The following is an 18792-nucleotide window of genomic DNA, read 5'->3' as shown; positions in this document are numbered from 1 at the left end:
GACGCCTTGAACCCGAATCTCAGCGCCGAATGGAATCTATGTCCTTCTGGGGATATCAGAATAATTCCGGCCCCGGAGCCGTTCTCGTTAGATGAGCCATCAACGAAGATCCTCCACGATGAGCCTGAGGATGTGAGCTGCTGTGAATCCTCTGATGGGATCTCACGGAATCCCGCGCATTCTGCCACGAAGTCGGCCAAGGCTTGACTTTTTATGGTAGTTCGGGGAGTATAGAAAATCTCGAACTGACTGAGTTCGACCGCCCACTTTAGCAAGCGTCCCGAGGCTTCAGGCTTTTGCAAAACCTGCCTTAGAGGCTGATCGGTCATGACGTGTACAGAGTGGGACTGGAAGTATGGCCTGAGTTTTCGCGAGGCCGTGATTAGGCAGAACGCCAGCTTTTCCATCAACGGGTACCTTGACTCAGCTCCGAGGAGTCTCTTGCTGATGTAATAAACCGGTTTCTGAGCCCGGTCCTCTTCTCGCACCAGAACGGCACTAGCTGCGTCCTCAGTCACGGCCATGTAGAGGAAAAGAGGTTCTCCTACCCTGGGCTTTGATAGCACAGGTGGCTCAGCCAGGTGCGTTTTTAGGTCGAGGAATGCGCCCTCGCACTCTACTGTCCATTCGAACTTCTTGTTTCCGCGGAGCAGGTTGTAGAAAGGCAGGCACTTGTCGGTCGATTTGGAAATGAACCGGTTCAGTGCCGCCACCCTTCCTGTGAGTCCTTGGACATCTTTCCGCGACCTGGGGGATGGAAGCTCGAGCAGTGACCTGATCTTGTCGGGATTTGCCTCGATTCCTCGGGTATTGACTATGAAACCCAAGAACTTCCCCGATGCGACACCGAAAGTGCATTTCTGAGGATTGAGCCTCATGCCATATTCTCGCAGTATGTTAAAACATTCTTCCAGGTCGGCAACGTGGTTGGTGGCAGTCTTTGACTTGACAAGCATATCATCGACGTACACTTCCATGTTCTTCCCGATCTGATCCGCGAACATTCTATTTACCAGCCTTTGGTAGGTAGCTCCAGCGTTCTTTAGACCGAACGACATGACCTTATAGCAATAGACATTAGTCGGGGTCATGAAGCTGGTGTGATCCTGGTCTGCTGGATTCATCGCGATCTGATTGTAGCCCGAGTACGCGTCCATGAAGGACATGAGCTCGTGCCCTGCCGTGGCATCCACCAGTTGATCGATCCTCGGCAACGGAAAGCAATCCTTGGGGCAGGCTTTATTCAGGTCGGAAAAATCAATACAGGTCCGCCACTTGCCATTGGGCTTTGGAACTAACACGGGATTGGCAACCCAAATGGGAAATCTGGCTTCGCGGATAAAGCCACATTTCTTGAGCCGGGCCACTTCTTCTTCAAGGGCCTCGGCTCGGGTTGTCCCTAAACGCCTCTGCTTTTGAGACTTTGCAGGGACGCTTTTGTCTAGGTGGAGCGTGTGCATGATTACGCTCGGACTGATCCCTATCATGTCCTCGTGCGACCATGCGAATACGTCTAGGTTCTTTTTCAGAAACGCGGTCAGATCCGCCTTTCTTCTATCGCAGAGGTTCTTTCCGAGCTTCACCGTCCGTGAAGGGTTTTGTTCATCGATGCCTACCTCCTCGAGATCTTCAATAGCTTGGAGCTCGGACCTGTCCTCGCCTACTCGGGGGTCAATGTCCTCGCTTAAGGCGAGCTTTTCGTCTTCGGAAACCCGAGGTTTTTCAATCTCAGGGGCCGCCTTGGGTCCCTGCGATTCCTCTTCATCCTGAATGGCCATCGCCACCTGCCCGGGTTTAGATTTTCCCTTCATGGAAATGTTGTAGCATTCCCTGGCAGCGAGCTGATCGCCCTTGATAGTGCAGACCCCTGTCGAAGTAGGGAACTTCATGGCGAGGTGCCGGACGGATGTGATGGCTTCGAAAGCAACGAGCGTTGGTCGGCCCAAAATTGCATTGTAGGCAGCGGAGCAGTCAATGACTACGAATTCGAGCAGTTTGGACACTGTTCGGGACTCGTCGCCTAGGGTGATCACCAGCTCGATCGTTCCTATCGCTGCTGACCCTTCGCCTGAAAAACCATATAGCATCATCGAGGTTGCCTTTAGCTCGGAGACGGTCAGACCCATTTTTTCTAAGGTTGAACGGAATAGGAGATTCACCGAGCTCCCATTGTCCACTAACACCCTCCTTACTCTCCGGTTGGCGAGCTGGACTACTACGACCAAGGGATCGTTATGAGGGAATTGGACATGGCCCGCGTCCTCCTCCGTGAAAGTGACTGGTTGTTTCTCTAACCTTTGTTGTTTTGATTGACACTGTTCCGGGACGAACTCCCCTCCATTGTGGGCCTTCAACTCATTTATGTACCTCTTCTGGGCGCCTCTGCTCGTGCCAGCCATGTGTGGCCCTCCAGAGATGGTGGAAATCTCTCCCTCGACCACGGGGGGAGGGACGTCCTGATCTACTCGAGGTCCAGGTTGACTGGCTGGGATCTCCGGAGCGGGTCGACTTGTGGGGACCCTGTTCCGCGAGTATTGCGCCAACGGACCTGCTCGGATGAGACTCTCGATTTCATCTTTGAGGTGCCTGCAGTCGTCGGTATTGTGCCCGACGTCGTTATGAAAACGGCAGAATTTGGAAGCGTCTCTCTTTCCCTTAGGGTTCTTTATTGGCTCCGGTCTTTTCCAGGGGACTCGCGTAGCGTTGGCCAGGAAAATATTCTCTCTGGTTTGGGTGAGCTCGGTATACGCTGTGAACACGGGCTTGAATTTATCCACGGACTTATTCTTCTTTTGACCGTGCTGGACGTTTTCACCATTTCCTTTTCTTTTGCCGCCACCGGGCTGGTTGCTCTGCGTGACGTCGGGAGTCGCTACTACGATCTCTGTTCCCGCCCCAGCGGGCTTCTCGAGGACCTGGCTGGTCCCCGCGGCTGAAGCTTCAGCTTCCTCCAAGTTTATCCATTCTTGGGCTCTGTTAAGGAATTCACTAACTGAGCTGACCCCCCTCCTTTGAATATCCTTCCACAGATCTCCGCCTACTAGGATCCCGGTCCTCATAGCCATGAGTTTGGAGCTGTCATCGGCATCTCTGGCTCGAGCAGCGACATTTGCAAATCTGCTCAAGTAGGCTTTTAGCGTTTCTCCAGGTTGCTGTCTCACGTTAGCTAGGGAGTCGGCCTGGACCCTGGCGGCCTGAGAGGCGCGGAATGCCCTCTTGAAGTCAGCCGAAAAGGTCTTCCAGGAGCTGATTGACTGCCTTTTACTTTGTTTGAACCACTGCCTGGCAGGTCCAGTTAGGGTGGAAGGAAAGATCAAGCAACGAAGCTCTGGCCCGATGTTATGAGCCATCATTAGGGTGTTGAACATCCCTAAGTGGTCAGATGGATCTCCATCCCCGTTGAACTTTGACAAGTGAGGCATACGAAAGCCAGAAGGGTATACCGTTGCTGCTATGTTGGGGGCGAAGAGCTCCATCTCATCCCCTGAATCATATTCGTCTTTTTCTTTCTCTGACAGGAGCTTCTTCATCAGCTCCTCCATTTGAGTTAAGCGCTCTAAGGTTTTGTCCTGAGATCCTGGGTTATTCCGGGGCTGTTCAACAGCTCCGGACCCGTTGTACATATTAGGCGGGTTATTGCCCCTCCTATCTGGAGATAGGTCATTTGGGGCATTCCCGCCATTACGTACTTCGGATCGGACCCCAACTGAGCGGGCCTGGCTACCATCCCTAACTCGATCCTCTCTGTGAGAGTTGAGGCGATCTCGAAGGTCGCCTCCCTGGGTATTATGGTGACTTTGTGCTGAACTTAGTCGCTGTCGCAGGTCTCCTCCCGAAAGATCACTCCGTGCACTACCGGTCCTGTGACTCCTGCTGGACAGGCTCGATGTGCGTCTTTGGCGGCTCCGACCTGATCCTTCCCCCGGCACCCTGCTGCGCCGGGAAGGCCCGGCCGATGGCGGGTCTCTCCTACTATTTATGTAGGCCGGGATGTCTCGGATGGTTTGAGGAGACGGATATCTGATGGGAGAGGGAGGATGTCTGACCGGAGAGGCGATCCTAGTGCCGTCTGGACGGACTAAATTTGGTGGGGGCCTCTCGGCCCTGCCAGCTTGATGGTTTCGCGCTGGGCGATCTGGACGAGGAACTGGACGCTCTTCGGGGACGGGCTGACGTCTCCGGATCTCCTCGGCCCTCCTTTGGGAATTTCCCCTATCTCTTCTGGGTGTCCTCGAGGAAGGCTGAGAGCTAGGGGTTGATGTCCTAACCGAACGGCTGTACTGCTGCGGTTCAGTCTGAGGCATTTCCCTGAAGTTCGCCTCTTGATGGCGTGATGAAGGGGTGGAGTTGGCTGCAGGGAGTCTACCCGAACGGCTATACCTGGATCGATTACTCTGGCGAGACTTAGGAGCCTCGCCTTGCCTCTCTCCAACGTTACCGTTGGTTGTGAGAGGGGGTAGTCGACTCAGAATATCCTGGATTTGCTGACCAGCTGCTGCTAGCTGGCTCCTCAGTTGAGCATTCTCCATCTCCACCGCAGTATAATAACCTGGATTCGGATTAGGCGGCCGGGGCGTCGAACTACCAGTATCGTCTTGGCCGGCCGGCTGCTTTCCTGGCCTTTGCTGGACTTCAGGAACTTGCTCCTCGGGGAGGGCAACATGGCGGGCCTCCTGCCCATCATGCTGTTCTGTCTCGTTGCCATGTTTGGATCGAGTGGTCACCATAGTTGTATGTTTGTGGTAGTACTAATTAGATTCGCTCTCAATGAAAGCACCAAACTGTTGACGCGGTTCTTCGGCAACAGGTAATTAAGAGAAGAAGAGAAAGAGATTAGTACTTAAAAGTAGAACCGCCGCAGATATGAAATCTTTGTGAGAAGAACTAGGTGACCCTAAACACGTTTTTTAAGTGGTTCGAAGGTTAAAATCCTTCTACTCCACTAGTCAATATTATTCATCTTTTCTGGGTAATTGGTTTACAAAATATATAGTTCTTACAAGACTATTTTTTCCAACCCCTATCAATTCCCAGGGTCTCCATATTTATAGGAGAAGGCACCTGGAAATTGGTAGGGAGGTCATCCCGTGACCTTACCATTTGTCATATCAAGTCTGTGATATTCATGATTACTTCCTAAACCTGACACACAAGTGTGGTCTAATCAGTATGGAAGGAGATAATGGGCCGCACGGCCCAACCCATCCGTGGGTGTCTGAATACGCACGTTCCTGCGGCGTGTCCGAGAAGTCAGGGGGATATCGGACACGTGATGGCAGGATTATGCACGTTTATCTTGCGTGTTGACCTCCCATAGGGTCAGAGCTTCCTGAGAAGCTCGCTACCGGAGCAATCCATAACCCGAGCTGATCCTTCAGTGGTCGTCGGATGTTGTTCCCAGCTCCTGGAACAACAAGAAGGAGCAGGAAACTCCATCCCCTCGAGCTAGAAAGGGCCCGTCCTGAAGATAAAGCCTCTGGCCTGTGGGAGCCTCGGGCTAAATCATGTTTAGTCCGAGGATCGTCCTGCTAAACAGCCCGTGGGAAATCCAGGGCGTACACATATAAACACCACTATTTTGTGTCGTTCTCTCTGCATCCTTAGTATGAAATCGCTGCCCATTAATAACATATCCCTTATAGGATATGACTGCTTTACGAGGACCATGTGCCAATCTTGATAACATAGCATCAAATTCTGCAGTAGAAAACTACAGAAGGAAACATTTTTATCACATAATTTAATCGTAATTTCAGATTAATACAAATTTGATGCTATGTTAAAAATTATTGGCCCATACCTTTTCTTCTAACCACAAGGGAAAAAGCTCAGTATGTTGTTTCCAAAGTAGAGTGTGATTGGTTCTTAAAGTATTGTTATTCTTTTTTAGTTCTTGTAGATGCATCCTATATTTTTAAAAAAAATTAATCACCATCAATAATTAAGCGACAGTGAAATTAGAAGATAATAAGTTTATCCACTCACTCTAAATATTGCTCTGTCACAGCTAAATTGAATAATACATAGCGATGTGCACTAGCTAGATCCTTATCATTTAGTGTAACAGTTACACCACGATGAAGTGGACGACCTTCAAGTATCACATCACTATCATTATATTCGTTACGTCCAATGAAGGAACCTTCGTCATTAGATTGTTTCAAAAATGATGCACAAAAGCGCATTGACTCATCTGCAATGTAACGTTCAGCAATAGATGCTTCGGGATGTGTAGGTTGCATCGCATACCCTTTAAGTAACTTCATATATCTACAAATAAAGAAGGAACCTTCCTCATTAGTTAAGGGAAATTCATGTTATACTATTGAAAGGTTACTAAAAATATTTACCTTTCAAAGTGATACATCCATCGAAATTGAACAGGACCACATAATAACACTTCTCGTCCAAGGTGAACAACTAAATGTACCATAGAGTCGAAGAATGAAGGAGGAAAATATCTTTCAAACATACAATTTGTTTCAACTACTTCTGCTTCCAATTCTATGATTTCTTTTACGTCAACCACATGTTGGCATATTCCATTAAAAAATTTGCTAAGTCTTATAATTGCCTCTCTTGGACCATCCTCCATCAATCCTCGAATGGCCACTACCAGCAATTGTTGCATTAAGACATGGAAATCATGAGACTTAAGCCCCATCAACTTACGTTCCTCAACTACTACACAGTTACTAATGTTTGAGCTATAACCATCAGGTAACTTTAAATCAAATAACCTTTGGCAAAACATTGTCTTCTCTGATCTAGAAAGTGTGTAAGATGCTGCTGGAAGTCGTATAATCCCATCTTTCTCCACCGGATGCAAGGCCTTCTTGATACCCAAATCCTTTAAATCCAATCGAGCATTAAGATGATCTTTGGATTTTCCATTCAAGCCCAACAATGTGCTAATAATACTATCACACACATTTTTTTCTATATGCATAACATCCAAATTATGACGAACTAACAAAACCTACAAAGATTAAAGACACATCATCAACAAATTGAAGTTACATTTTATAAGCTTAAACTTTCAATTTTAAATAACTTCAAAATATATTAAACTAACCTCCCAATATGGTAGATTGAAAAATATAGATTTCTTCTTCCACATTCCTTCCACCTTATTATCCCGACTCCTTTTTTTGGGATTCATATTTTTTCCAAAATCGTTGGTAATTTGATTTAGTTCTTCAACAATTTCACTACCACTCAAAACTTTAGGGGAGCCCCTTTCTTCTGTAGCTCCATTGAACCATGCTTTCTTAGACCGATATGGATGATCAAACGGGAGAAATCTCCTAGTATTTTGGTATGAAATTTTTTTACTATGTTTTAGCCTAGTTGCACATGTATCATTACCACAAATCGGGCAAGCTGTCTTGCCTTTGGTTGTACACCCAGCAAGATTTCCATATGCAGGAAAATCGTTTATTGTCCACAACAACATTGCCTTCAAATTGAAGAAGCTTTTGTCGAATGCATCATAAGTATGCACTCCATTATTCCACAACTTGTTTAAGTCTTCAATAAGAGGCTCCAAATAAATATCAATATCATTTCCAGGTTGTTTACGACCTGGAATCAATAATGACAAAAATGTATTTTCGTCCCTCATGCACAACCAAGGTGGTAAATTATAGATAACAAGCATCACTGGCCAACAACTATAAGTGGAGCTTAGACTTTTATAGGGGTTAATTCCATCAGCAGCTAGTCCGAGCCTAAGGTTGCATGGTTCAAGATTAAACTCTGGCCATCTTTCATTAATGGAATCCCAAGCAGGTGTATCCACTGGATGTCGCATCTTCCCATCAATACTTTTATGAGTGAAATGCCACCTTAAGTTTTCAGCCATTTCTTTTGATCTAAACAATCTTTTCAATCGGGGTATTATCAGAAAATACCTCAAAACTTTGGCAGCCTCACCAACTTTAACATTCTTTGTGTGTTTATCAACTTTCCATCTAGAAACACTACACTTTGGACAAACATCCATTTTAGCCTTCTCCTTTCTAAATAAGCAACAATCATTAATACAAGCATCAATCTTTTCATATTTCAAATCGAAATTTCTCAAAAATTTCCTAACTGAGTACATGGAATCAGGAAGTACATTGTTTTTGGGAAACATTTCACAAAGGAGTTCTAAAAGCTTTGTAAAACTTTTGTCTGTCCAACCATTCAGATTCTTCAACCTATATAAAGCTACAATTGATGAAAGTTTTGTGTATTTCTCACTCCCTTCATATAAAGGAGTTTCTGCATCCTCCAACTTCTTTTGAAGATCTTCGTTAACAAATTCATCGTCTTCACCACCTCCACAACCTATATTATTGTCCACATCATCCATGGCAGCAGTCGTGTATAAATCAAATGCATCCATATCATTCGAAACTTCGTCAACTTGAGTATCAATGGGTTGCTCTCCATGGTGAACCCAAATACGATAAGTTGGATCCATTCCGGTTATAACTAAGTGCTCAAAAACATCATCAACACAATGATGATTTAAGTTTCGACACTTCTTACAAGGACAGATAATTTTATTTGGAAAACCATAATTTCTTTCTACCATTTTCACAAAGTCCCATGCCGCATCCGTGTACTCTTTTGTAGCTCTACATATTTAAAAAAAAAAAAGAGATTAACCTTAATATATTTTCTTAGGCCTTCAATATTACTTGAAATTTAAAGTTATTTTTGAAATAATACCTGTTTAGTTTCACCCAATTTTTGTTCAACATTTTCTTCACTTAGCTGCTATCTAAGCTAGCTATATAAGTCCTAGTCTTCTTCATAATCAAAAAAAAAAAAAAAATTCAGATCAAGAGAAAAAAGGACAAAGATATTTAGTTGTTTATAAATTTATTTGCCTTATAGGATTCATACTTTATCAATTGTTCAATAAAGAATATGAGATCAAGTTCGAAACTGGAGTAGAGACAAAGATCACAGTGATCTTTGTTCTTCAACCAATATAATTCTTGTGTTAGTTTCATTATTTCTTTTCTTCTTCTCTATTTAGTTTTCTGGGCTATATTCATTTTGGTTCACTTCTGTTTTTACTAACATTGCACTCTACACATTTATTTAAATGTGCCATTGAATATGTTGTTCTAGTTTTGAGAAAGAGTTTCCTTTTAACTACTGACTTCGTTATTTGATCATGAGTATAACATTTAGAACAAGAGATAATACCAATACAAACAATAAATTTAGTTCAAGTTTGATTTAAACAGAATAACAAACAAATAAGATCATTCAATCTCTATAAGCATATAAGCCCATTAAGGATTAAACCTGATGCTCTACAGAAATGTCTTCTCTCTCTCTCTCTTTAACCTAAGGTAGAAATGTCTTCTCTCTTTATCCGAAGGAAAAGTACCTGCAACAATGCACAATATGTTTCAATAGGATTAAAAAAAATATGAGGAACAAGTTTGAGAGGATACAATAATGAGCAAAGGAGAGAGTTATTGTGCAAACATTAAAACAATTAATAGACAAACGAAACCAAATATCTTTAATGGAAATGAAAATTAGTTTCACTTTCTTATATTTAATATAACTTGTAAATACTATAGATAAGAAAATGAAATTCAACACAAATCAACCAAAGACAACAAGTAGCTAACATTCTTTCAATACATATAAATACACAGATATAATAAACCCAACAACTATTTTTTTTAGGAAGACTAGTAGATGTTAGAATTGTAGAACACTCAACAAAAATGCATAAACATTAATATCCTAATATTTAAACTACAATTAGAACAAGTTTTATCTTTCTTTCTTTCTCTACAAAAAGAAGAAATTAATTAAAATATCTAAAGAATATTCTATTGATTGTTTTTGCATATACAACAGTGACCATAAAAAATTGTAATAGTATTGGGAGGGAGGGAATGAGCTTGTGAATATTCTTGTTCTTGATGTTGATGTAGTTTGAGTGACATGAAAACATGCATGCACAGACACATTTTGTACATTGATATCAAGGGAAACTATCCATAAACATAACACTTACTTTTTGGCAAGTCCACCCGTTGTTTATGTTCGTGGAGTGAATCCTGAATAACTGAAATCGACAAAACAAATAAGCATCGAGCCTGTGCATCAATATTCAGGATTAGTCCAGCAGAATAAATGATCATTTAAGCTTGTTAAGGCATAAAGGACAATTACGAACTAGTATGAACAAAAAACGCCAAGTACAGAAACACTATACCAACTTCAACACCAGCAAAAACACTCTCCAGAAATTCAGAACCCGTGTAAATTGCTTTTATTGTACTCTTGTGGTCCTGAAATGATTGAAACAGAACTCATATAAACTGCTTTTATCATTAGGCAAAACTGATAAGATCTTCCTGCTTCAAACAATTGCTAACCCAGTAATTCAGAGAAAAAAGCAGCAATAAAATCCAAACCAATCAACCCAGAATTCAATTCCAGCCAGAAAACAGTAAAGAGAGAGAGAAACAATTTAGTGCCCATCAAGTGTTCTTGTATCAAAGTTGGTAGATAACTTTAAGATGGAAGTACAACTTTAAGTTTTCTGAATCCAATCATAGTTTTGATTTGTTTTCTTTAATTAGTACCATATAATTCACTCCAAGTAGAATGAAATAGCTCACTTTACCTTTATATTTGGATATTAAATAGAACTCATCATAGAGTATATGACAAAAATAGAGCAAACTCATATAAGAAAGTAGATAATATGCCAATATTGTTTTAGTTAGTTTACATACAAAGTATTGGCTTATAAATGTATAAATCAAAATCAAAAGAACAAAAAACAAGTAAAATATTTTTCAACAGCCCAGAAATTGTCTATTTAATAAAATATAATTGAGAACAAATAAATAATCCCATCATTTCATCACGAGAGAAACCTCTAAGAAACCAACTCCACCAAAAATTGACTTAATTTCATTTCACCTACGAGAATCTCAGCTCAATACATTATTAAAATTTCTTGAAAACCCAAATGCTGATATACATAAATTAGATTAATCAAAACATAGATATGGAAATTAAAGAGTAACATTAGATACCTGATAGAGATGAAATGCGGAGAACCAATGAAGAGAATTTAGGGGGTGAAGTTTTCTTTCTTTCTTTCCTTTCCGTTTTTCCTTTCCTTTTTTCCTGAGAATTAAGGGGAAAAAAAAAAGAGTATGAAGAGCAAGCACTGTATTTGGGTTGAAGATCGACAAGTAAAAGAGGCCAATTTTTCTTCTTTTTTTGAGCAAAGCCAACTCAAAAGATGCTTGGGAGACAAATCATTAGGGCACAATTGGAAAAAACTTGAAAAGGAAGTTGAAATTTTCAGGGAGAGAATTGAAGACATGGAAATGAAGAGAGAGCAAAGCAATGAGATTTTGTCTAAATGCTTGGAGTCTCTTTCATCAGCAAATGTGAGCTTGGAAAGGATCGTAAAAAATGTGGCTGTAGAAAAAACTGATGATGATGATGATGATGTCAAGTTCATTAAAGGCATAGAAAAGAGTGATTCAATGCGTTTGGAATTGGAATTGACTGAAGAGCTATTGGTAGTTACAAGACTTGCTTCTGAGGCTGAAGAGAAGGTGAATGAGTACAAATAATTGAGGAAGAAGGAGAAGAGGGAGTTGGAGAATAGTGTGGTGAGTTTGACAGAGGAGAATAGAGATACCAACAATTTGCTGAGAGCAGCCTTGTTGGAGAAGGAAGCTGTGGAGAAGAGGTTGAAGGTGAATAGCGAGCAGAAGAGAGTTGCCCTTTTGCAGATTGCGGAGCGAGGTTTGCAGAGAGTTGGTTTTGGGTTTATGATGGGAAGTGGGAACACTGAGCAATCACTAGAGATTTTTTCAAGAACCAAGTCAGATAGCAGTGAGTGTGAAGAGGATGCAATATTTCGTAACTGTTTTTATTCGTAAGTATTAGATTTTGCTGATTTTTGGTTTGTATTCTACAATTGACTTAATTGGGTAGTTAATAAAATTTATATAGATCTGGCTCCCCATTCCCCATGGTCTGTCTCACCAAATCATACCCGAGAGAATTTTGGTTCAGAATTTATTTTATTGGGTCTAAAATCTGGACTTGATTTCGAAATTCTGACAGGATGATTTACTTATTTGTATGTAAACTCATACTCTGAAGTAGAAAATAGGTGAATTTTTACTTTTTAAATTTTAGGTGGATTGGAGATCTAGACATATATGTAATTAAGATAGTGGGGTTGTTGAAAATATATAGAAGTTTCCAGGATTTTGATGAGGTATAAGGGTGTGGCTCTTCTAGTAATTGGGAATTTTAGCTGTGGGTTCATTTCAAATTTTATAGAAATTACTTGACCTGTGCGTTGTGGTGCCTAGTTGAGCTTGTTAGTGATATAAGGTTGTAAATTTTCTATCCTCTCCACGAATAAAAGCCTGGTATGTCTGTACTAAGATTACCTTACTTTAGTTGATTAAGAATGGCCAACACCAATTTCATTATTAGCCTGAAACTGGAACTAGATGATTGACCTTTGAGAATCGGACAAATGTTAAAACTATCTAATTACTGTCATTTTGAAATTTTCTTATTAGGCATCAACTGTGGAGAGGATAATGAAGAATTTACGGCTTGAGATAACTAAGTTGAGGCGATTTGGCGATCTTTGGAAGAATCCAGGTATACCCTTTACCATTCAATTACTAAAGAGAAAACTACAACATTTTTAAAAACAATTCTATCTGTTCACATCTTTCTATGCCCCTTGGAGTTTCTTTTTGGTGTTTTCTATTACTTAACATCAGCACTATGCCCAGGTCAGACACCGATTGCAGAGTCTTACAGAGAAACAAGCTCAAATTATTGAAGAAAACAAGTTATACATCAAGGAGTTAGAGGAAAGACAGAGAATTGTTTTTAAAAATGAGTTTAATGTATACAATTAGAAGAAACAAAAATGCATGCACTTACTTGCTGGGTAGAGGTGTACTTCGGAGCTGCTTGATTAACTAAGAGAGAGTGATCGGACGGGAGAGGCACCGACTGAGAGAACCGAGAGAGACCCTTGGCTGTGCTGACTGAGAGAACCGAGATGCGGGTGGGAGAGGCGCTGGGTTCATCTGGGTTCCTCTGAGAGAGATTCACAGTGAGCGGGTGGGAGAGGCACTGGGTTCGTCGGTGCTGGGTTCGTTTGGGTTCCTCTGAGAGTGATTTACAGTGAGCGAGTGGGAGAGGCATTGGGTTCCTCTGAGAGAGAGATTCACAGTGAGTGGGTGGGAGAGGCGAGTTCGTCTGGGTTCCTCTGAGAGTGAGATGGATTATGCTATGGAGTGAAAATGGAGAAAATGGGAGAGACGGGTAACGTGGGAAGAGAGAGAGAGACGGGAATGAGGGAGGGGAAATGGGTTTTCTTTGTCTTTTCCTTTTTCAATTAAGCTGCTTTGACAAAAAAAAATAAAAACAATAAGCGCCAATGAAATATTACTCTCGCCAATTAAATGAACAGTGTGCTGTATAGATTATGTAACATTTTAATAGCGTTTTTTTAATAATGTCCAAATGCAATGCTATTAATGAAGCTTTTTCTTGTAGTGATACGACCTCGAAAGTTGGAATTCGCAAGTAAGTAGACTCACAAGGTTGGAAACATGCTCCAGGACTGCATGTCGAGCCTGCAGGACATAGACAACCTCGAGTATGGTGACCTCAAGTATTCATGATCTCGAAAGATAGCTCCGGGGAAGCATTCATCTCCGAGGATGACCTCGGGTCAGGGTACCCGAGCTCGACGCACATACGATCTCGAAAAGCCATGTGACCTCGGAAGATGTCTCCAGCTCGAAAGGTGACGGGAAACTTGGGAGGCTAAAACCTTAGAGATACGTGATAACCACCTTGAATATCTACAAGTGTTACAAATATGAGATGTAATCCTCATTTATTATTGTAAATCCCCTAGAATCGTGGGATATTATTTGGTCAGTTATACATCTCCTGGTCTTCAGGGGACGTTTCCTTTTATATCTGATTATAGGCATTTAAAGCCATTAATTTTATTTATACGAAAAGAGTAACTACCCAAAATATGTGGGATAGTATTCTTTAGCCTTCTCTATAAATAGAGAGGCCATGCACCATTGTAAAGGACCGAAATTCTGATCCTTGAGAGAAAACTCTGGAGAATTCATTCTTGAAGAATTCCTAGAGATAATCTTGAGTTAAATAACAAAGACTCGTGGACTAGGCAGATTTAACTGCTGAACCACGTAAAAATCGTGTGTTTATATTGTTTTATTTCAATTGGCCATTTTCAGTTATTGTTTACGTGCTCTTTTTTCACTGTTTGACGAAAAACGGCGTCAACAGTTTGGTGCTTTCATTGAGAGCCTTAAGCATTCATCCCTGAGAAAATCATGGCCACAAACAATCAGAACACCCCTGAAGGAAATTACCCAAGACGTCCTGGAAAACAACCAATGGAGAACCCGGACGTTGAGGAGAGGAGTGGGTCTTCTGATTCCCGGGGACCACCGCCTCCACCAAGGGATGAGGATATGTACTACAATCCTGAGCGTTACGTTCCTATTGTGGAACTGGAAAACCAGCAGTTGAAACAGCTGTTGGCAGAGGCCAACAAACGGAATGAGGAGTTGACTAGGATAGCCGCATAGGCGCAAGTGGCTCAGTCCCCGCCTCCGCGCGAGAACCAAGTCCCTCCTCCAAGGGACGTGCATGTTCCTCCCCGGAGGCCCCGTGGGCGTCCGCGAAAGGATGCTGCCACATGAAGACCGACTCAACCCTCGGCGCCAGCAGAGCCATCTGCTCCTCCTAGGCCCCAGAGGAATACCCGAGCTCGGGTCCCGCCTAACCCGCCTATGGAAGTTCCTGCGGGAATTGAGAATAACCGAACCCCTGCAGAGGCTCGGACTCAGGTACCCGGGAGCGCACCGAACACGACTGACCCATCTCGGGAAAATTCTGGACCCTCTAGGCCGCGACAAGGGTGGCAGCCACTGTCGCCTATACGGTTCCCTCCGTCACCCATAAGATATCCTTCGCCACCCCGCAGAAACGCTCAACCTGTTCGAGATCAGGATCAAGGGCGTGCAGGGGATGGACAAGGAAACAGGGAGACTTTCCAGGAGCGGAGAGGCGCTCCATCTGAGAGAAGTCAGACGTCTCGGTCTCACACCGCGGAGACAAGGCGACGTGGAAAGAATCCATCGTGAAACAACCGAGCAATGAGTCTCACCAGTGATGAATCCGGAGAGACCAGGTCCGTAAGCAAACACGACCGAGGTCGTAAGAATACTGGAAGTCGCAAGAAACGTCCCGACCTGCGCAATCATCTGAATCAGAGTCGGGGGAATGAAAATCAAACAAATCCGGACCTGAGGGATCGCTTGAATAGGCGTAGAGATCCCTCGCGGAGACGCGAGCCTAGAATCACGATCAATGACAGTCAATTCCAGACAGCACCTCCTACTGACCCAGTCCAAGAAAGAATCGATCAGCTCGAAAGAGCCTTTAGGCTTTTGAAGAATGAACGAGGATTGAGTCGATATGAGGACTCAGATGAGGAGCTCGAACTGTTTGCTCCCCATATTTCTGACACTCAATTTCCTCAAGGGTTTCAGATTCCTCACGTCCCAACGTTTGAAGGAAAGACCGATCCATGTAGTCACCTGAGCACATTCAACACTATTATGAGAGCCAGTAACGTGGGTTACGAGCTCAGGTGCATGTTGTTTCCAACATCATTGGCAGGACCTGCCAAAAGTTGGTTCGAAAAATATAAAAGACACTCAATAAATTCGTGGGAGCAGTTGTCTAGAGACTTTAAGAAGCAGTTCCGAGCTATGATGGGAGTCAGACCAGAGGCATCCACCCTAACTAACGTCCGACAATAGCCGGGCGAAACACTGAAAAGTTACCTGACAAGATTTAATCTGGAAGTCGCCCGAGCTCGGGACGTGGATGACAGTGGGCACTTAATGGCTATCCGAGCCGGTGTTTTACCCGGAAGTGCCCTTTGGGATGACATGCAAGGGAAACCGGTGAGGTCGATAACCGAGTTTAACAGACGTGCGCAGAGATTTGTCAATGTAGAGGAGGCGAGGTCTACGTTCAAAGCGAACTCGCAGACCGAAACTACAACGATAAACATCAACTCTGCCTCAACCTCAGCTGACCCAGCAGCTCCACAGCCTACCTCGGAGAATCCCTCCAAGAGGAAAAAGAATGAAGGAAATAATCCCGAAGCTGAGGGAGGAAAGAAAAAGAAAGGAGAGAGGTATTTCTCCGTCTATAAAGTGCACACCAAGCTCAACGAGTCTAAGGGAATCGACCCCTACTTAACTGTATTGAGGTTGATTTATATGTTTGGATTGAACTATTATCATTGCCTAGTTTAGCACTTGTATTTTGCTGTTAATAGAACTGATTGATCTAAAATTCACTATGTACATTCTGTTATTATCTATGCTTGTTGAATTTGGTTTTCTTACTGAGCTTTGGCTCATAGGTGCTACATTGTAGGTAAAGGAAAGGGAAATCTGGACCAACCATGAGTTGGAGAGCTTTAGGGGCGGAGTGTACATCGGCAGCTGATTGACCGCCACGGCCAAGGGAATTACAGGGACTAGAGCTCAAACTTGTATTTCACCATTTAGACTGGCTACTGTTGTATTAACTTTTGAGGGTTGTATTCGCCATGTAAATCTTATTTTGGTATCCCATGTATTAAACTCTTATTTTAATGAAAATTAACCATTTTACGATGAAAATATTTTAACCCTAACCTGTCACTTGACTTTAGAAACACATTTATGTTCAAACGACTTGATTAGCAAGTCTTGTACTATTCTAAACACATAGTGTAACGATCTTGGTTATCCAGGGCGTTACATGTTGCCTTTGAATAGGTCTCTTATCTTCTTCTTGCTCATGAATCAAGATTGGAGCAGCAAAATTCTATTGATGAGTCCTCTGTTAATGTAGCCAATGTGGCATTTTGACAACCTCATTTTTAAAGAAGTCAACCATCAAGCAAGAACTTCAGTAATTGTGGCTCTTCCACCTACTCCTCAGGTCGTGGTTTTACTTTGCATCAGGTTTGTCCCAACTCAAATGCTTCATACCTCATATGCCAATTTTTCCTCAAGTCTGGTCACAATGCTTACTATTGCTATCGTCACTTTGATCCCAGTTTTCCAGCACCATCTGCTTCTACCTCTGCATCCTCTTCCAATGTCTCAGCTATGTTAGCAAACTCCAACATAGTGGCAGATGACTCATGGATTTTAGACTCTAGTGCATCTCATCATCTTACACCTAATGCCTCTACCCTTGACTCATTATCCACTTACTCTGGTTCTGACAGTGTTACCATAGTTAATGGTCATCAACTCCTTATTTCATCTATTGGTAATTCTTCTTTTAAAACTAATCACCATTCTTTTCAGCTCAAAAATGTTTACCATGTTCCCAATATTACTACTAATCTTTTATTTGCCTCCAAATTTTGCCTAGATAATCATGTTTTTATTGAATTTCATTCTAACTCTTTCTTTGTTAAGGACAGACACTCGAAGAAAGTTCTTCATCAAGGCTTGCTTGATCGCGGCTTATACACACTACAAACTCTATCCTCTCTTCCCATATTGCCTACTACTTTTACTTCTACAATTCAGTTTCAACATGTTCCTCCAAAACTAGCTGCTATTTGTTATGCTAGGTTAGGACATGCTCATTTTAATGTAATCAATGACATTTTACACAAATGTAATCTCTCATTTCAATATAATAAAACTCAAGTATGTGCTTCTTGTCAAAGGGCTAAAAGCCACCGTTTACCATTTTCCTTGTCTGATTCTCATGCATCATTGCCTCTAGATTTAATTCATACAGATCTATGGGGACCATCCCTAACTACGGCCACAAATGGCTCCAAATACTTCATCCTATTTCTTGATGATTTTTCACGTTTCTCTTAGTTATACCATTTACACACTAAGGATCAAGATTTATCTACTTTTAAAAAGTTCAAACTTTAAGTTGAAAATCAAATTTTCACCACTATCAAAGCTGTCCAATTCGACAATGTGGGGGTGGGGGAGTTCAAATCCTTTATTTCCTTCTTAGAATCATGTGGCATCAACCATAGATTCTCCTGCCCATACACATCTGCTCAAAATGGCCGAGTGGAGCGCAAGCACAGACACATTGTAGAAATTGGCCTGGCTCTTCTTGCTCATGCCTCATTTCCCTTACACTATTGGCTATTTGCCTTTCTGGCTGTTGTATATATTATTAATATATTACCCATAAAGGTTCTCATAAACATGTCTCCTAACTGTTCTCTATTTTGAACTTTTGGCTGCCTTTGCTTCCCATGCCTAAGACCATATAATAGCAACAAACTTCAATATAGGTTAGCCTCATGTATTTTCCTTGATTATAGCACTCAACATAAGGGCTATCTATGTTTAGACCCCAACTCTCGTCAAATATATACTAGCAGACATGTCATCTTTGATGAATCTTCTTTTCCATCTTATTCTTCATCTCTTTCCCCTTCTACTTCTCCCATTCCAGCTTTTACTCCTACCATTATACCTTCTCTTCCCACATATATTACTCCATCACCACCTCCCATTCCCCCACCCTCTTCATCCCGTACTACTCCCACTACAACTTCACCTACTCAATCGTTCTCACCACCACCTACCTCCCATCTTCCCACCTCTAACCCATCCCCCACTTTACAACATGAATTCTCTAATGATGTTGTTA

The 18792-nt window shown here is 42.4% G+C and overlaps 1 protein-coding gene and 1 long non-coding RNA gene across 2 annotated transcripts; both read right to left on the bottom strand.

Moving 5' to 3' along the window:
* Window positions 1-5981: 5981 nt before the first annotated feature.
* LOC133799726 (uncharacterized) lies at window positions 5982-8753 on the bottom strand. Its single transcript, XM_062237729.1, has 4 exons — window positions 8722-8753; window positions 7076-8627; window positions 6351-6979; window positions 5982-6270 (listed from the first exon to the last, which is right to left on the bottom strand). Exons 1-4 carry the CDS (start codon window positions 8751-8753, stop codon window positions 5982-5984), a joined length of 2502 nt encoding a protein of 833 aa, XP_062093713.1.
* A 448-nt stretch (window positions 8754-9201) lies between these two features.
* LOC133801983 (uncharacterized) lies at window positions 9202-10091 on the bottom strand. Its single transcript, XR_009877103.1, has 2 exons — window positions 10040-10091; window positions 9202-9394 (listed from the first exon to the last, which is right to left on the bottom strand). It is a non-coding gene; the product is annotated as an uncharacterized LOC133801983 (long non-coding RNA).
* Window positions 10092-18792: the final 8701 nt, after the last annotated feature.

The sequence above is a fragment of the Humulus lupulus genome, chromosome 9, assembly GCF_963169125.1.
Source record: "Humulus lupulus chromosome 9, drHumLupu1.1, whole genome shotgun sequence".
In the NCBI taxonomy this organism is placed as follows: Eukaryota; Viridiplantae; Streptophyta; class Magnoliopsida; order Rosales; family Cannabaceae; genus Humulus; species Humulus lupulus.
Note: the sequence above shows the minus strand (reverse complement) of the source record. Positions and strands in the feature narration are given on the sequence as shown.